Below are 19,744 nucleotides of genomic sequence, written 5' to 3'. Positions count from 1 at the left end.
CGCTTCATGGGTCCTCCCTGTGTGGAGAGCGCTTTGAGTAGTGAGAAAAGTGCTATATAAATGTAAAGAATTATTTATTATTAACCTTACCAGAAGAGACAGGAGTCGCCACAAACAGTATTTTAATAATAGGTTCCACATCATGGGTCTAACATTGTACTGTATATATATTCTGATAAAATAATATTACAGTAAAACCTCGATTATCATTCAGGTGTTGGGACCAAGGCCATGATGGATAAGAGAAAAGATGGATAACAGAACAGTTAATTTCAGCAGACCCCCGCGACCCTGTGTTAGGATATAGCGGGTTGGATAATGGATGGATAGATGGATATAGTAGATTAGTTTAGCGAATAGTCATATTTATTTACAAAACAATACAATATTAACAAAATGTAATTTAGTATTAACAAAATGAATTAAAGCATATAATATTTAATATTGTAACGACCAGCATAATGAGCAAATACAACTCAGAAGTACTGGAGTTTTCTACATTTTACTTGGAGTCTTTGTTCCGTAAGAAATGGTGCCCTGTCTTAAACTCTGTTATCTGGGTTACAGCGCAGACCTCCAAAACAATAGAAGAAAACTTTCCTTACCAATCAGTTTATCTCCTGCTACTTATGCTCTTTCCTTCTCTATTCAGCAAACACTCTTGCTTATTGTCTCCTGACTCCCTACTCAAAGCTTCCTTCCGCCGCACCTTCCTTTTTCTTCTAACTTCTCATGTCACTGATCTCCTAACAGACGTGTCCACCCTTTACAGAACAGAAGCCCTTCACCCAGTCCACTCCACCCTTTCTGCACCCCCTCAGCACATCACAAGCTGCCTACATGTCACAATATATTACCAAAACGTAACATAACAGAATTAAAAAAAAAATTACAATACAGAAGAACATTAACATTAATACAGAATAACATTACTGTCAGTTGTTTACATTTTAAACATGTTTTTTAAAATTTGTCGGCATCACCCTTTATATCATTCACTGTTGTTCTTCTTACTCTGTAAATTGAAGCAATAATTGAAACACTTTCGCCTTTTCGTAAATGTTTAATGATTTCAGTTTTCTGTAACAATTCCAACACCACACACATGCATTTCTTGGCCATAACAATGTATTGTAGATTAATTATAACAAAAGAGAAAAGCTACAAAAAGCTATTAAAGCTGAAGGTACGCAACTGACACTGTGATTTTAAAAGGTGGCATGAGATGTGGTGCTTGGGAAGAACACTATACGCAAGCACAAGGGACAGTTCTTCCAGTGCGTAGAGCTTGCAGTGTATTGCATGGCTGTAGTAGTACAGTAATAGGTAGGTGCTGGTGTGTTCAGTTTTTATTTTTTAGCCCTGAAGGTTGACGGAGAACTGACGGTTAATCAGGTAATGGATAAACAAGGTTTTACTGTACAGGTATATGGAAAATATAAAATAGATGGAAAAGACAAAAGTTACTCACCAACTCTGTTTTTTAGTAGGACGTCCCATATGCCTCTTCGTGCACAAGGATCTACGCCATCTGTGGGTTCATCTAAGATGATCATGCTGGAGTTGCCAATGAATGCAATGGCAATTGACAGTTTTCTTCTTGTGCCCCCGGATAAATCCCCTGCTGTTTTGTGCAGATGTGGTCTGAGACCAACTTCATCCACAGCCCTGAGGAAAAAAAAAAAAGTAAAGGTAAAAGCAGAAGTCAAATATCACCCAGCGTCTGTACTAGAAACAACATATAGTAGGTGAGTAACCACCATCTAATCACAGACGTAAAAATATACCATGTGTCACACACGTGCGCATGGGAGGCAGCTAAAGGGCTTGAGTAACGGCAGTTCTGAGGCATGCCGGGAGGTGACAGAGTGCACTGACTCTTTTTCTCTCTTTCCTGCAGACCATTCCCGGGAGATTCCATCTGGCTCTCTTGACGTCACTTCCGGGACCGAGCCAATGGAAGGAGACCTTACCGGATCCGGCCCCTCTGATGTCACGCCCGGGCTCGAACCAATGGCTAAAGAACATGGGCCTGATCCTTATGACCTCACTTCCTGTCTTCCCTTTTAAAATCCTGCCCTTTTTCGTAATTCCTCAGTCTTGTTTTGGACTCAGTTGTATGCACATTAGTGCTGTTTATTTGATGAAAAACGACTTTGCAGCCAGGATACCATATTATACGGGTGGCTGCCCCAAACCTTCATCTGAGTATGTCTCGTTTTTGTGACACATGTCTGTGTTCACAATCAGCTTTAAGGACAATAATAAAATGTTTGCAAAACGTCCATCTTCATTACATTACAACAAAACTGAATATTGTGAATATTGAACATTGTGATTTTTTTTGATAACGGGACCTGCATTGTGTAAAAAAATATAGAAAAAAGATCTTTAAGTGAGAGGATTTTATTCAAAAATGCACTAAAAAGTGAAAAATATGTTTATTTGTTTGTACTAAGATTGTGTTGGTCATATGTGACTAAAAATAAAATTGTGGGGAACCCATAAAAGAATGACTTTAATTCAATTAAAATGTATAGAATCATTAAAGTGAAATTTCTAACCAGCTTAACTATGGAAAGAAAATGACACATCATATAAAACTTGATTAAAGTATGTAGGATATTTGTGTAGGAGTTATTTTTTGGAATCATTTAAGGAATCTATGCATTTTAATTGAATTCATTTTTTATGGGCACCCCACAATTGTATTTTTAGTCACATGTGACCAACAAAAACTTGTACAAGAAATTTTTTTTTGCCTTTTTAGTGCAGTTTTGAATAAAATTTAGTAATTTGCAGAGTAAGAGTTTTGACAACATACCTAACACAAAGTTAAATGTATGCAGTATGGGCATTGGACTCTGTCAGGGGTGCATCTTGTCCCCACTCTTGTTTATTTTTTTCACTAACAGGATATCAACACAGAGCCAAGGTTTGGATGGTATCCAGTTTGAGAGCATAAGGCTTGTACCTCCACAAGTCGCTACCCCAAGTGGAGTTTATATTCTACAGGTTCCTGATTACAATTGAGGGGAACTGTGACGTTGACTAACACGTTCGAGTAGTAGCAGCATTTCTGCAGACATCATACTAAACATTGGCAGTGAAAGATCGCGAATACAAGCGGCTGAAATGAGTTTCCTCCGCAGGGTGTCTGGGCTTTCCCTTAAAGATAGGATGAGAAGCTCAGTCATCCGGGAGGGGCTCAGAGTAGAGACACTGCTCCTCCACATCGAGAGGAGTCAGATGAGGTGGCTCGGGCATCTGATCAGGATGCCTCCTGGACGCCTCCCTGGTGAGGTGTTCCGGGCACGTCCAACCGGGAGGAGGCCCCAGGGAAGACCCAGGACACGCTGGAGGGACTATGTCTCTCGACTGGCCTGGGAACGCCTTGGGATTCTCCCGGAAGAGCTAGAAGAAGTGGCCTGGGAGAGGGAAGTCTGGGCATCTCTGCTCAAGCTGCTGCCCCCGCGACCCGACCTCGGATAAGCGGGAGAAAATGGATGGATGGATGGCAGTGAAAGTTCTTGACTATAGTGAAGCTAAGTCATTGGACAAAATGGATATAGCTTTTGTCTTAATAGTAACGGCATCATTCTGACCCAAGGTCAAGAATTGTGAGTGGTGACCGAAAGAATGAGATTATGAGTAAAAGCAAATGAAAAGAGGTTCTTACACTGGTTTTTTTTAATACACTTTTTTAGTAAAAGCTTCATGAGCTCAGCAATATGGGAGAAACTTGGAGTAAAACTGTTTCTACAGCTAGCTTTGATCGATTGTGAGAAGTGGTTTGGGGATGTAATCACGACTGCCTCTTGTACCTGTGCATCAGACACAGTCCATTTGGAGAAAATCAAGGGACAGACATGATGACTCTTGGAAGTGTCTGGGAATTCCATAGGAGAAGCCGGAATTGAGTCAAGACCCAAAGTAGTAACCAAAGTAAATTGTGGTGCACTGCGGGATACCGGTGATAAGAGGCTGTGCTGCATGTGCATCTGCATCAATGGGGGTTGGGGTGGCTGGTTTGTGTGTGCCTGATAATATACCAGCACCAAAAATATGGCAGTGCAGACTTTGATGTATTACCGTTAAAGTTTTATACTCTATCATTATGGAATAATTTATGTTCTAAGTTGAATGAATTCAAGAGATGCATTAATTTCAACCCAAATATAAATATATTTAATGTTAAACATTTTAATTAACTTCATGGCTACCTTTAATTAGTTCAAACAGCTAATTCATTATTCTAATTAATTATTGTTGTTAGCAAATGTGCCCAATTAGCTGTAATATTTTGCAAAGAAATTTAAGTGCCATATTATCAATGCCCATGGCTGATTTTGTTCTGTTAGATAAGCTTAGCATAACAAATGCAGCTTTCAGCAAAGAATGCTGATCCATTTGTGAATGATGATCATTACAAAACAAACCATATTTGGCTGCTAAAGGATGCTTTTCTTTAGCACTGTCCTGGAAGACCACCAAAAGGGCCCTCCTGCAATTACAGCATATATACAATTCCCCCTCATCATGTCTTTAAACTGTCACAGATTCCTTGTAGCAGATTCCTGTAAACCATGGAAAATAAAATAAATTATATTGGCGGACGGCCGGGGCCCTTACCTGGGTGGGATGCCCCGATAGTGGAAGGACCAGGGGAGAGAGCTTATTCAGGACATTATCTACCCCAGAATGCTAGAGGGCAGGCCCCCTGGCTTGCACCAGGGGCACGGGTTTGGAACATGGAAGTTCTGCTGGGGCCCGTGGCCTCTGCCAGGGGGCACCTGGATGTTTAAGCCCTGTTTGGCAGCACTTCTGCCACACCCGGAAGTGGTGCCGAAAGAAACTCATTGGGATACCTGGAGTGTCCTATGAAAGGAGCCAGCTGCAACTATTTGAGGAGCAAGAGAGAGAGACAAAGAGAACAAAAGGACTGAGTTTTGGTGTTTTCTATTGGAGCAAGGGAAAAGCGCTCCTCATGTGTAAATAAAAGTGTGTTGTGTGCTGCACTTGTGTCTCTGCCTGCCTGTGTCGGGATTAGGGTGGTTGGAGTTCCACCTGTATTCTGTAATATATTGTGAACACGGTGAAGGTGGTCCCAAGGGGACCCGGCCACTCCTCCAAAACCCCCTCTTAAACAGTGATTCAATGGGATACAAACACAGCTTTTCATCTCCTCTTTGCGGGATCAGCTGCTAGCCTGCTGCTTGCTGCCGTGCCGTGCAGGGCTTTGAACATTTAAAAGGCCGTGGCATGGCTGTCCTAGTGTCTCACTGCCTCGTCTCTCTTCCCACAGACACCCTCTACTCCGGTTGAGGCTCACTTTGAGGAGGAAGATTTTGTGTTCTTTTGACCAAGAGGCAGAGCCGAGGCATCTAATCAATGACTTTGTTAAATGGTGCGACTCAAACCACCTACAACTGAACACCAGCAAAACCAAGGAGTTGGTGGTGGATTTTAGGAGGCCCAGACCCCTCATAGACCCCGTGAACATCAAAGGTGACTGTGTGCAGATGGTGCAGACCTATAAATATCTGGGAGTGCAGCTGGATGATAAATTAGACTGGACTGCCAATACTGATGCGCTGTGCAAGAAAGGACAGAGCCGACTATACTTCCTTAGAAGGCTGGCGTCCTTCAACATCTGCAATAAGATGCTGCAGATGTTCTATCAGACAGTTGCGGCGAGCGCCCTCTTCTACGCGGTGGTGTGCTGGGGAGGCAGCATTAAGAGGAAAGACGCCTCACGCCTGGACAAACTGGTGAGGAAGGCAGGCTCTATTGTTGGCATGGAGCTGGACAGTTTAACATCTGTGGCAGAGCGAAGGGCACTCAGCAGGCTCCTATCAATTATGGAGAATCCACTGCATCCACTAAACAGTATCATCTCCAGACAGAAGAGCAGCTTCAGCGACAGACTGCTGTCACGGTCCTGCTCCACTGACAGATTGAGGAGATCGTTCCTCCCCCAAACTATGCGACTCTTCAATTCCACCCAGGGGGGTAAACGTTAACATTTAACATTGTACAAAGTTATTGTCTTTTTTTCACCTGCATTATTATCATTCTTTAATTTAATATTATTTATTGTATCAGTATGCTGCTGCTGAAGAATGTGAATTTCCCATTGGGATTAATAAAGTATCTATCTATCTATCTATCTATCTATCTATCTATCTATCTATCTATCTATCTATCTATCTATCTATCTATCTATCTATCTATCTATCTATCTATCTATCTATCTATCTATCTATCTATCTATCTGGTTTGACAGTTGTCCCTTGTGCAGACAGATTGCTCCTGAAAGACACTTGTGTTTTGTTCAGCCTTTTCTGGAATAAAGTTTCTGTCTCTTGGAAAACCCTCAGTACTCCTGTGCAAATTTGTGACCCAAGCGTAACAATATATATTTATATATAGATAGAAATGGAACACACAGAGAGTTCAAATAATAGATGGTTTATTCACCACAAAATCATTCAAAATTGTTGTAAAAACAAAGCACAAATCACAGGTTCTCTCTCTCCACAATACCTCTGTTCTTCTCACCATACTGCCCTCCTTCAGTCAACTGTTGCTCTACATCCTCCCAGCTCCGACTCGCCTGGACAAGGGAGTGTGGTCCCATTTATTGAGGACCCGGGAGTACTTTCCAGTACTAGGGCCACTGCCCGATGGAACTACTTCTGGGTGATATGGAAATCCAATGAATTGGGGCGCGCATCTCCCTGCAGTGCCCCTTTGCGGCACCCATGAACACCAGAACGGCTGTGCTGTCGGACTACAACTCCCAGCATTCCCTGCTGGTTACCGAATGGGCGCCAACATGTTAAAACTTTTATGGGTATCCATGAAAGTAGCATACTGCATGACTAAGAACTGTCAGCCTTCAGTCACAACAAAAAAGCATCCAAGCCCTGAAATTAATCAAGATCTCCCAAACATTTATACCACAAGGAATACTTTTGCCTTTGGGTATCTCTGTGTTTCTTACCACATCCAAAACACATTCTGTTACTTTGGTTTGAGAATGTAAGGCTCGGTTATTCCATTGTGAAAATTACCTTTTTGTGTACTGGCATCTCATCAAATGTTTGAACATAAGTAAAAAAATTACAGATGATACCATTCTTTCCATCTCATTCATGCGGTTAGCTAAAGGTTGCCCAAGAGTTTCTAAGATGTCCCAAAACCTCTTTCAAACATTAAAGGAAGAACTTCTGCTCCACAACTGGGTACGTATTCCAGTTCCTACCACTCGTTACGTGAAGAGAGGCTTCCTTTTATTAATTTTTAACATACTTCTCCATATGTGCTCAACTATGCTATTCAATGGTTGGTTCAATGCCTTGTACAAATTCTACAAAGACAAACTCCTCGTCAGAGTACTTTGTACTTTCAGCAGGCTCAGCTAATTAAGTCTTCAATCTGTCTCAAGAATGATTTAAGATATGAAGAGGTAGGGGAAGTGACAGCGAAGGTGGTAGGGATGAGAATGGAGCCCATATGCATGTGCCGCACGGCCGCCCTGCTGGGCGCTGCTGAAAGTTGTTTTTACAATTAAATAAAATAAAACTAAAAAGAGGAATAACCTTGGAGGTCAATCATCACCCTGAAAGTGGATAGTAGACGTCACGTAGTATATGTGTACCAAATGTCAAACAGTTTGCAAGGTACTGGTGATTTAAAATTCTGGACAGACAAACGGACAGCCACGGTAGCATATTATATATGAAGAAGCTAAGCAAAGTTAACATGGTGGTTATCTCCAGACTGAGGGGCTGTCTTGAATTTCTTTACTTCGATTTTGAAAGAGCAGGAGATAAACTTTAATATTTCAAAACATAACACTTCTGCATAGTTGTTTAACTTTTCATTTCTCTAATTTCATTTCCTCCCAATTCTTTCCTGTAATTTTACAGTGGAGAATCCCATCATCTGATACCTTTAAAGGATGGCAGCTTGTGTAACCTGCAAAGGGAGTTCACAAGTTTTTGTTTTGGAAAAGTTTGGAATTCATCAATGCAAGTGCCTATTAAAAGTATTCAATCCTTTGGAAGTTTCCACATTTTATTGTTATACAACACTGAACCACAGTGAATTTAATGTGGCTGTTTTTGAAACTGATCAACAGAAAAAGACTCTTTAATATCAAGTGAAAACAGATCTCTGCAAAGTGGTCTGGATTACAAATTTAAAACCAAGAAATTTCTGCTTAAGTGATGAAAAAAATGTGTTGATGGATGTATTATTATTAGCTGTTGGTTGTGGAGAGTCCATAGCTAATTGAAGTTCATATTTCTTCAACATAAATCTTCTGAAAGAAGCCCCCAGTGGAGAGTTCAAATGTTTGTTAGCGTCCGCCCACACATGCACTGAGGCAGCTGCTGATGTTTCAGTTACTTTTATTGGAGATCCGCTTTGCTGTCAGGAGCAGTTAATGGATGTATAAAAGTGGATATTATGCAAACTTAAATAACTTGTCTCAAGGTAAATTTGAAGGAGGACATGAATTAGTAATTGGGGTTTCACAGACTGTTTTTATGTTTCCAATTCACCAATGCTTTTTAAGTAGGAGCTTTGTTAAATTTCAGAAATTTTTGCAAAGTACTTCACTTCAGATGTCTCAACAAAATGTGTACTTTACTGACAAATTTCTTTGAAGAATACATGTACCAAATTTCTAAACCAGTCCACTGGGAACTGAGTTGTTTTTTGCAGACTGACAGCAATAGGTGATTTTCATTGCTATACGAATGTGCCTAATAACAGTTTGTACGTCATTTGTCCATTCACTTTTAAACCAACATGCAGGGCATGAAAACATATTACATGCGGTTTCAAATGCAAAGCAAGAAGACGGTACCAGTCCAGAATAAGGGTACACCAGAATCCCACAACCAAACAACACTTTCAGCAGACAAAATAAAAGCTGAGAGCATATCTTTAATGCTTTTCAAGGAAACCAGAGTTCCCAGAGGAAACAAACAAGATCAAAGGGGTAACTCACCAAATCCACACTGTTGGTGCTCCTAAAATGAATCTAACCTGTACAGCAAACAGTGTAGGACTACATTGTTACAAACAAAATTACAATAATTTAGGGAAGGTCTACATTAGTAAACACTGGTGAAAGGTAAAAGAAGATGAGGCCAATCCTAGGATGAAACCCATTATAATGTTTTTGCTGATAATCCACTCTTCCTTAATTTGGAGTTAAATAACTAAAGATCATTACTGTTTTAGAAAAATTATCAAGGAATAATAATGTTGTTGTCAAAGCCAATAAAAGAGCTTAGTTAATCTGATGATATGTGCAACCACTAAAGCAAACTGAAAGGAATTTCACCTGTTGACCTCTGCATTCAGCTGGCTCTTTTCCCAATGAGGTGCTTTAATAGACCCATAGAAGATAAGGTGTTCACGGATTGTCATCTCCTGAAAGAGGACATCATGCTGCAGACACACTCCCATCTGTCTTCTTGCAGCAGAGAGATGTAACTGCATGTTTAAACCTTCTACATAGACTTCTCCAGAAGATGGTTGAAGTAGGCCAGTCAAGATTGAGCTAATAAACAAGATCACATAACAATGTTAATTTTCGGTTAAGATTCACTGGAGGCAGTGAAGAAGGAAGATGTTACATATTCAAGCTTTGAATTCCTATAATTATTTGGCTTTTTTTAATGTATAGTACCGTACAAAGCCACTTTCACACAGATCCCAAACAATATCTTTCGTTTTTCCTCTCTTTCCAAAGACGTCATGATTGCAGACGTCTATTTTAAGCATTTTATTAATTTTAACATCATCCTTTCATTTTGTTTATACACTAGGGGGCTTCACCACCTGCTTGCTTTGCTCGCCCACCCCCGGGTTTGGTTTACCGGATAAACAATTTAAAGAGAATGTTATTTTCATGGGAATTGTTACATATGCAATATTTTCACTTTTACTTTAATACTTTTGTAAAAAAAATATTTTTCCTTTATTTCATGCCCTGGGGGTGGTTAAATCTCTTTCTCACGGGACGTATAACACTGTTCACATTGTGAAGTGGGGGGGGGGCTGAATGCTCACTAAAGAGATGCGGTCGGGTCAGCTGATGTCTTGGTGCTGCTGCTGGTGAGCTGCATGTTGTGCTTATCGTTCTTTGTGTCGATCATTTAAAAGCCTGTACAGCACTTGTCCTTTTGCCACTTCGCGTCTCAGCCGCTAGCGTTGTGTAGAGGAATAGTTGGTGGTTGCTGAACGCACACTAAGGAGATACGCTCGGATCATCTCCTGGCTTGCTGCAGCTGCTGCTGGTGAGCTGCGTGTTCTGCTTGTTGTTGTTTTAAGAGCTGGGAGCACATGAAGTGTGTCTGCCAAAAGCATTCCAACAACTGCTAGGTTAGATGTCCGTGAACTTGTTTTCAATTGTTTGTAAGTAGTGCGTGACGTGCAAAAGTCACCGTCTCACGGGTTTTGCTTCCTAAGGTTGTAATATCTAGTCTCGCATGTCCTCAAAATGTCTTTCCGAGATGATCAGGTCTCGATCGCTTCGCTCAACTCCCCTGGAGGCACGCTACACTCCTGCCACTTCATGTCTCTCCCGCTCGCGTTATGAAGGGGGGGGGGGTGCTGAACGCATGCTAAGGAGATGTGGACGGATCAGCTACTGGCTTTGTGCTGCTGTTTCCGAGGTGCGTGTTCTGCTTGTCGCGCTGCGCATCAATCATTTAAAAGCCTGTACAGCAGCTGTCATTCTGTCTCACTGCCTTGTCTCATGTGACATTAAAGTGTCTCTCGCGGGATGTGTAATTGTCTTACGAGAAGATCGTGTCTCGTCTCCCTAGTCTCCCTGCCAAGATTTTTTTTTATAATAGATATATATATATAGGGGCGGCATGGTGGCGCAGTGGTAGCGCTGCTGCCTCGCAGTTAGGAGACCCGGGTTCGCTTCCCGGTCCTCCCTGCGTGGAGTTTGCATGTTCTCCCCGTGTCTGCGTGGGTTTCCTCCGGGCGCTCCGGTTTCCTCCCACAGTCCAAAGACATGCAGGTTAGGTGGATTGGCGATTCTAAATTGGCCCTAGTGTGTGCTTGGTGTGTGTGTGTGTGTCCTGCGGTGGGTTGGCACCCTGCCCAGGATTGTTTCCTGCCTTGTGCCCTGTGTTGGCTGGGATTGGCTCCAGCAGACCCCCGTGACCCTGTGTTCGGATTCAGCGGGTTGGAAAATGGGTGGATGGATATGGGGACAACATTCAGACTCTAAAGATGCCATGACATCATTGAAATTTGAATTCAGGATTCTGGAGTTGGCAGGCAGCACAGCTAAGCTCTGCACCACCCCATATATAATATTAGCTTAATTTTATGCTTCAGGTGACAGAAAATCTTAACTAGGAAGAGAATACTAGCACACCCAAATCCATCTCAGTCTCAGTGTTTGGCAGAATCTTCATTAGCATGTCTTTAACTTAGTCATTGAATAGATACACCTTATTTTTCCACCGGCTTTCTAATTAAACCAAAGATTTAACTAAACAACTTGCGGTAGATATTGGTCTGCTGCCTCAGAGATTTCCACCCGCATTTTTTATCAAAACTGAAACAATACCTTTTCATTGATATACAGTACATGTACTACACAGGATGTGCTTCATTTATTTTATTTGAATTTAGCTTATATAAAGTTTATTATATTATTTTTGATTTTATTTTTATCTATTGTTGTGCAGTTTGCTTGCTTTATAAGTTAATAAATAATTTCTCTTTCTCTCTGTTTTTAAATCACTATCTAATTAACAATTGCCACGCATGGGCATCTGAGGAGCACCATCTGGACTCTATTCATGTGTGCAATACCACTCCAGGCTGAGAGGCGGTGTGGTCGCTTACCTTGTTATCTCCCTTTGTCTCTGCTACACTGAGAAATCGCCCCAGGTGTCCCAGAGGCCCCGCCCATGTAGATGGGGATGCTATAAAACTAAGACACTCCCAGAAGAGTGCATCTCACTTCATCACACAACTCCCTGTGACTGACCCCACTCAGACAAGCTCTTTTTCTAATGAGCCTAGTTGGCTAAGGCAGCACTTATGAAGCGCCACTGGGTGTTTATTTGTGTTCAGTTTTTTAGACTGTTGCATTAACCTCAATCAGTCTCATAATCCGAAGGTCCTGAGTTCGGTCCTCAGAGAGGGCACCACTTTATGTAACGGCCGACCCCTTTACCCAGCCGGCAGCTAAATCATCCAGGCCACAGGTCTTGGAGGTGTAGCTGCCGGCTGGGTAAAGGGGTCGGCCGTTACAAACCAGGGTGGCAACTTTTCTTTGGGATTCCAGTCGTCCTGCCATTTATCACACAATGAGCAAGCACAAAGAAAAAGTGGATAAATTTGTTCTAGCAAATGCTAGATACAGCAGCAAGAAGTATTAAGCAGCTCTGAGTATCAACATCTAAATTTACTCTTGACAATAACATACATTGTTGTGGTTTTCCCAGCACCATTAGGTCCCAGAAGAGAAGTGATATGGCCTCGGGAGAAGGTGACATTCAGGTCCTTGATGGCTGCCTTCTTAGTTCCTTTGTATTCTTTGGTCAATGACTTCAAAACAATTCCAGAGTTCACAGGCACTGAAACTGACTTTTTCCCAGACTGTTGTGTGTACAGGGAACCTGTGCATGAATAAAGAGGAATCAGGATAGGTAAATGGACAACTGTATTATCCAGGTAGTGTGGAGTAAGCATCTTTTACATTACTTAAAGGACTTGCTGTTTTCAATAACACTATTTTCTTAAAAGTTTAATTGCTTATCTTATCAGAAATCATTCTTGCCTTATTAGAGAGCTTGTTTCTTCTTTCAGTCTGTACAGAGGATGCATTGGCTTTACTTTTACTTAAAATGATGACAGATCTGATTTGACAAAGCATATAGCACTTTCTTTGTTTCCGTTTTATTTTAACTGGTGTTCCTAATTGATGTTAAATGGTCTCTTTTAAAGGGATCAATTTCAAAATTATGTTGTCATATTCATGAATGCAAATGACAATGTGCCATATGCAGGACACAGTCATTTTATATTATGCAAAAAACAACAAAGAGCTCTAAAGAGGATTTTAAACTCTTAACACATAATTTGAGAAAAAAATTAAATGTAATGTGTTTAGAACAAAAAAAAAGGCTTTGCTAAAATTTCTAAGAAAGTAACAGAAACTCTGCTGGAAATATCTTGATTGGCACAGTAAATGCAGAGGCAAGTGGCAACAAAAGTCAGCATCAGGTTAAATTATTGCTTTAAAATAAATAACAGCAGCTTAGAGAACCTGTTAGACTCAGCATGGGATCTCCTTCAATGGCCCTCATCTTAAATTTATTTAGGTTAAGCTTTTTTGAAGATTGGTACAGTACATCTGAATTTCATGAGATGATATGCAGGTGACAGATTTATTTAACATAACACAGCTTTTATTTGAATACAGCAGAAATATATTGGGTTACAAGAACTTTCTTAAAGCTTAAACGGTACCCTGCCGTCTTTTTCATCCACTGCAGGAAGGCAAGAGAATAGGAGTGCTTACAGGTTTTCATCCCAAAAGGGAAAAAAAAAAGGTTTATCCCTAGAGTGTGGTAAAAAGAACCCCATTAATTGGTAATAGTTCACACATTTTTGAAAAGAAAGTAAATTGGCTTGTGACTTACAGTACTGGAGGAAGGAAAAGCCAAACAGGCTTTTTAACGTGTAGAAGATCTCATTTGAAGTATATAAAGAATTACAACGTCATAATGGGGAAAGGGTGATTGTGGTGGTTAAAGTGGTGGTGATGAAATGAGAGATCAGAATTAGAAAGAGAATTAAAGCAAAGCAAGCAGCACCACAGATAAAGTGGTGGAAATTAAGAGGTACGTCTTAAGATTAGGTTTAGGGAGAAAGTTTTAAATGATGTGTGGTCATTTCAGAGTGTTGAGGAATGGTAGGAGAAGTATAGCAAAGTTGTATAAAGAGTAGGTGAAGAAGACTTGGGTAGGACGACAGGAAGGAGCCCAACTGGGGACAGAGATATGGAGGTGGAATAGAGAGGTGCAGGATGTGATAAAGGCTGCATTGAGCAGACATCTACAGTCATGGCGAAACGTTTTGAGAATGACACAAGGATTGGTTTTCACAAATTTGCTGCTTCAGTGTTTTTAGATCTTTTTGTCAGATGTTTCTATGGTATACTGAAGTAGAGTTACAGGCATCTTATAAGTTTCAAAGGCTTTTAGTGACAATTACATTAAGTTTATACAAAGAGTCAATATTTGCAGTGATGGCCCTTCTTTCTTTTTCAAGACCTCTGTAATTCACCCTGGTATGCTGTCAATCAACTTCTGGGCCAAATCCTGACTGATGGCAGCCCATTCTTGCATAATCAATGCTTGGAGATGGTCAGAATTTATGGGTTTTTGTTTGTCCACCCACCTATTGAAGATTGACCACAAGTTCTCAATGGCATTAAGGTTTTAGGAGTTTCCTGGCCAAAGACCCAAAATTTCGATGTTTTGTTCTCCGAGTCACTTAGTTATCACTTTTGCCTTATGGCACATGCTGGAAAAGGCATTGTTCGTCACCAAACTGTTTGTGGATGGTTGGGAGAAGTTGCTCTCGGAGGATGTTTTGGTACCATTCTTTATTCATGGCTGTGTTCTTAGGCAAACTTGTGAGTGAGCCCACTGCTTTGGCTGAGAAGCAAACCCAGACATGAATGGTCTCAGGATGCTTTACTGTTGGCATGACACACGACTAATAGTGGCGCTCACCTTTTCTTCTCCGGACAATCTTTTTTTCCGGATGACCCACACAATCGGAAAGGGGATTCATCAGAGAAAATGACTTTACCCCAGCAATCCAATCTCTGTGCCTTTTGCAGAATATCAGTCTGCCCCTGATGTTTTTCTTGGACAGAAGTGGCTTCACTGCTACCCTTCTTGACACCAGGCCATCCTCCACAAGTCTTCGCCTCACTGTGTGTACAGATGCAATCACACCTGCCTGCTGCCATTCCTGAGCAAGCTTTGCACTGGTGGTGCCCCGATCCCACAGCTGAATCCACTTTAGGAGACGGCCCTGAAGCTTGCTGGACTTTCTTGGGTGCCCTGAGGCCTTCTTCACAACAGTTGAACCTCTCTATTCTAACTCAATCAGTATGACAGAGTGGTCTCCAGCCTTGTCATTGGCAACACTGTCACCTGTGTTAATGAGAGGATCACTGAAATGAAATGGCAGGGCTGAAATGCAGTAGAAATGTATTTTTTGGGATTAAGTTCATTTTCATGGCAAAGAGGGACTTTAATTAATTAATTGCAATTCATCTGATCACTCTTCATAACATTCTGGAGTATATGCAAGTTGCCATCATAAAAACTGAGCCAGCAAACTTTTAAAAATTAATATTTGTGTCATTCTCAAAACGTTTGGCCACAACTGTAGGATAGTGCAATAGCGCGGCACCTGCCATGGTGGTAAAAATGAGACTGTTTATATTAAACCTACATAGGAAAATATCTTAAATCCCCTGCATAAGGAATCATATATAGCCATCATTTTTAAAGATATCTTTCTTCCCCTCATGCAAAATTTCATATACATAGATTCTCTGGGTATGGAAAAGGAGCCAGCTACTTCTAACGAATATAAAGGTAAATCTGATATGTATTCTCTCGAATGGTTTCCAACACTTAATGTGAAGTTAATTTGGACATTATGAAATACTAATAAAACAGACTTTAATCAGATACATTTACACAATACATCAAAAAACTCTCAAAAGGTTGTTAAAAGAGAAAAATGTATGCCTGATAACAAAACTGTTTGAAATACTTAGTCCTTTTTTAATTAGCTAATGGGCTCTTTATAAATATTAATAGAACACATTACATATTACTTCATCATAGGACATTTTTAAATTACATTCCTCACTAGAATAAGTGTAAAACAAATACTATTAGACATTATCTTCATTGAACATTCTCATTTGTTACACTAAATAATAGCCAACCACTCTGAAGTCAAATAATGTCAGCATATAAGCAAATATAAAATATTACTTATTCTAATTTCCTTACTTGAATGAACATGGCACACGACAGATAAGCAAGTCACTGTAAGTTTGATTTAAATTCCCAATGAGGAAGAAGCAGCCTAATTAAGCAAGGGATTTTTTCAGAACATGGAAGAAGTATCAAATTCAAAGCTTAAGGCGGTCTACTATCACGCATGCTCTTCATCAGGAAAATCTACATATATATTAAGTTGTAGTACATGGAAGTGCAAATTCATTATCAAAATAAGTGGTAACATTAACATTTACTCAAAAATGCAAGATGCATTCAGACCTTGGTCTTGCAGGTACTGCTGACAGATGAACATGTTTGATGGTAAGATACTTCTAATTCGGTTGTCTTTACTTTGTAAAATTTTTCTCCAAAATTTTACTCTGAATAAGAAATACCATGGCTTTTTGGTTCTGTATTTTCCTGTTGAAATAAAAAGGTTTAGTGTTTAGGGATCAAGGTTAATATTTATTAATTTAATATACCTAGAAAATATAAATGACATTTTAAAAGGGCCTTATTTGGTGTTGAGAGTATGGGCTCCCAGCAATATCAAATAAAAGAAAGGCTCCATCTCTGGATAGAATAGCAGTTCACCATAAGACACATTCACATACAGCACACACACATGCACACACACTCATATTGGAGTATGTTAATACGGTGACACTATGGAAACATCAGAATTTCATGATTAATTAAAGTGAAAAGTCAAGCAAAATGACACCTTTTATTGGCTAACTAAAAAGATTACAATATGCAGGCTTTCGAGGCAACTCAGGCCCCTTCTTCAGGCAAGATGTAATCAATGATTAATTAAATATAAGCTAATACTGTACTCAAACTCAGCTTGGTATAATATACCCTTCATTTCCCACCCTTGAGCCTGGATGATGTTTCACGTTGTTTTTTTATTCCAATGGCGTATGTATGATTTTCAATTTCTACAAGTATGTTCCATGTGTTTTTCATTTTTTATATATATATTTTTTATTCAGTGTCCATTTACCTTGTAGAGTTCTCTGATATCCCTTGTATTTTGTGGGTGGAACCTCTGAATGCAGGACCACTCTTATATCACTGCTGGGAAATTACTTGCTTAGCATTTCATTGATTGTCTGAAGTTCAAAGAGTGAGGTTCTCATTAATATTGATTTTCTGTATTTGTGAATTTATTGCTTCCATTTTGACCTTTGATTGTCTGGATTACAATTTGGATGTGTTTGCTGCTGTCTGCCTTTGAGACAACCTTTCGGCTTTTATTTTTGATGTTTTACTTTACTTTCAATTAAAATGTTAATTTATAAAGATTCCTTTGAGGAATGTTTCTCAAGCCAAAGGTTGTTATTTTTGACAGTTTTCCTTTCCCTGGAGAGGCACATTGAGATATTTCAGGATATTTAAAGTATTTTGTAACCAAAACCCCTTTTAGGCCTGTGTAGGCCAAATCAGGCCAGTAGATTTTGAGGTATAATTTGTTTGATGTGTGGCCTATTTCTGACCTGGTTTATTGGTCCTTATGGTTTTAATTAAAGGTGCTTCATTTGTTTGGTCTGACAAAATGTCAATATTCTTTTACAGATGACAAGAAACAGTTATAGTTGAGTCGGGTGTCAGTTCATTATAGCCCAGAACTGCCACTCATTCTGGATTGTGCAGTGGGTTATGTAATTCCTCATAATATGAATGAGAGAACTGAGAGGACTATTGCTTATGCATTCTTGACAAAAATGTAACAGAAATCCTCTCAGAAGAAGAAAACATTTGGACTACTATTTGGGGTCATGAAAATCCACGTGTACCTCTATGATACGATGTTTATCTTACTGACTGATCTTAAACCTCTTAAAATTCTACAATGGTAGACATTCCAGCTCCACCTCCTGCAAGGCTGCAAAGATGTCCTCTAATTCTAGTATCATATACATATGAAATTTAGTACAAAAGAGAACAACATGGTAAAGCCTAGGAATTATCTAGGTTACCTGTGAAACATAGTAGGAATGTGGTGCCTGATTCTATGTGTAGGTTACTTTACCCCGATGATTTACTTGTCACTGGCAAAGATATTGAAAAAGTAATTAGAAAAATCCTGTGTTAAGACTGGTTAATCCAATGGTAATATTAGGATGGCCAGAACATATGCAGGAGACCGAGTTGATAAATGAAAATTTGAGCTAACTTTTGAAGATGATTGCATATTATGGGTTGTACGTGTAGTAGTACCTAAGGAACTGCAAGGCAGATTACTATCAGATTTAGATGAAAGTCACTGAGAAATAGTAAAAATGAAATCTCTAGCCAAAAGTATTTCCTGGTGGACCACACTAGATGAGTTTATTGAAGCAGAAGTGAGACAGTCTGTCATTTATCAGTGGTAGCGTTGCATGCCTGCTATAGTACCACTTTATAACTAGAAATGGGCAAATGGTCTATGGGGAAGGATACATGCAGACTTTGTACTAGACCAAAAATTATATTTATAGTAGTAACGGATGCATATGTTTCATGGCCTGAAGTTATTCACATGCACTCTACTATAGCTATTAAAACTTAAAAGTGCTGAGGAACCTTTTTTGCTTCTTATGGTTTCCCTAAGGAACTAGTAACTAATAATTCATTTAAGTTTACCACACAGGAGTTTTAGATTTTTTTTCTGGAATAAAAAAGTGTCAAACATTAGATTGCCTATGTATCACCCTTCCTGAGAGATTAGCCTAGAATTTCAAAAAACCCTTGCCAAGAACAGAGCAGTAGGTGGTAAGACACTTCAGTACTGTGTTGATAATTTTCTATAAGGTTCCCACCATGTACCTGATATTAAAACACAAAAGACACCAGACAAGGTTTTTCTCATGAGAACATCAGTTCTCTCAATGAATTCAATCCAACAATGTAATAAGAGAAACAATATCCACAGTGTTTTGTATTGGATTGAATTTGCCTGAAATTTTTTTGTTTGTTTATTTGGAGCTAATTCTCATGTCTATATATATTATTTCTGTTGCTTTAAATGTAGTTCTGTTTCTTGTTCTTTGTGGGTGGAGCTCCAGGAGGTGGGATCATCCTGACATCACTGCTGTAGGCTCCTCCCTATGACATATTAAGTAGCCCAGGGGAAAGGTGTCAGCAACAGTGCATTCTAGTGTGAAGGATCTTATAGCAAGCATTGTTTCTTGTGTTAATTTTCTGATTATTTCTGCTTATGTTTTCAGATTATGTATTGGGATTTGTTGGCCTTGAATTGCTTTTTTAGGCACATTATTTTTGCTATTTTGATCATTTTAGTAATTTTTCCTATTTCTGTAAACAAAAACTCAAAATTTAAAGATTATAGTTTAGGATTGTCTTTATCTCTCTTGTAAGATAAATTTATATATTTTTGAACATTCAAGGCCAGCTGCCCATTTTGGGTCCTACTCGGGCTGTTTTCCGGGATAATCTGGTCTCATGTGAGCCTTTTCTAGGAAGGCACATGAAGGTTCTGGCCTGCCTTTTGTGGAGTTTTTTAGAGGCTTCACATCATCAGCCATGCTTGGAACTCTAAATCATCACACACAGAGTCAGATCCTTCACTGTAGGTCAGGAGATATTAGTACAGAATTACAGGAGAGGATAGAAATGGTTAAATAGCGGTAATCACAGAGGTGTTATGT

At 39.7% G+C, this 19,744-nt stretch overlaps 1 protein-coding gene across 1 annotated transcript in view; it reads right to left on the bottom strand.

Annotated features, from left to right (window-relative positions):
* LOC114663796 (ATP-binding cassette sub-family A member 13-like) overlaps nucleotides 1-19,744 on the bottom strand; it is a 488,511-nt gene that overhangs the window by 374,508 nt on the left and 94,259 nt on the right. Inside the window, exons 18-21 of the mRNA XM_028817717.2 lie at nucleotides 16,371-16,511; nucleotides 12,479-12,671; nucleotides 9,362-9,580; nucleotides 1,472-1,668 (exon numbers count right to left, since the gene is read on the bottom strand). Coding sequence (XP_028673550.2) covers nucleotides 1,472-1,668; nucleotides 9,362-9,580; nucleotides 12,479-12,671; nucleotides 16,371-16,511 — 750 coding nt within the window. The remainder of the gene's footprint in view (nucleotides 1-1,471; nucleotides 1,669-9,361; nucleotides 9,581-12,478; nucleotides 12,672-16,370; nucleotides 16,512-19,744) is intronic.

This window comes from Erpetoichthys calabaricus, chromosome 13 (assembly GCF_900747795.2).
Source record: "Erpetoichthys calabaricus chromosome 13, fErpCal1.3, whole genome shotgun sequence".
Lineage (NCBI taxonomy): Eukaryota > Metazoa > Chordata > Cladistia > Polypteriformes > Polypteridae > Erpetoichthys > Erpetoichthys calabaricus.
The sequence above is the reverse complement of the archived record's forward strand: the minus strand, read 5'-3'. Positions and strand labels throughout refer to the sequence as shown.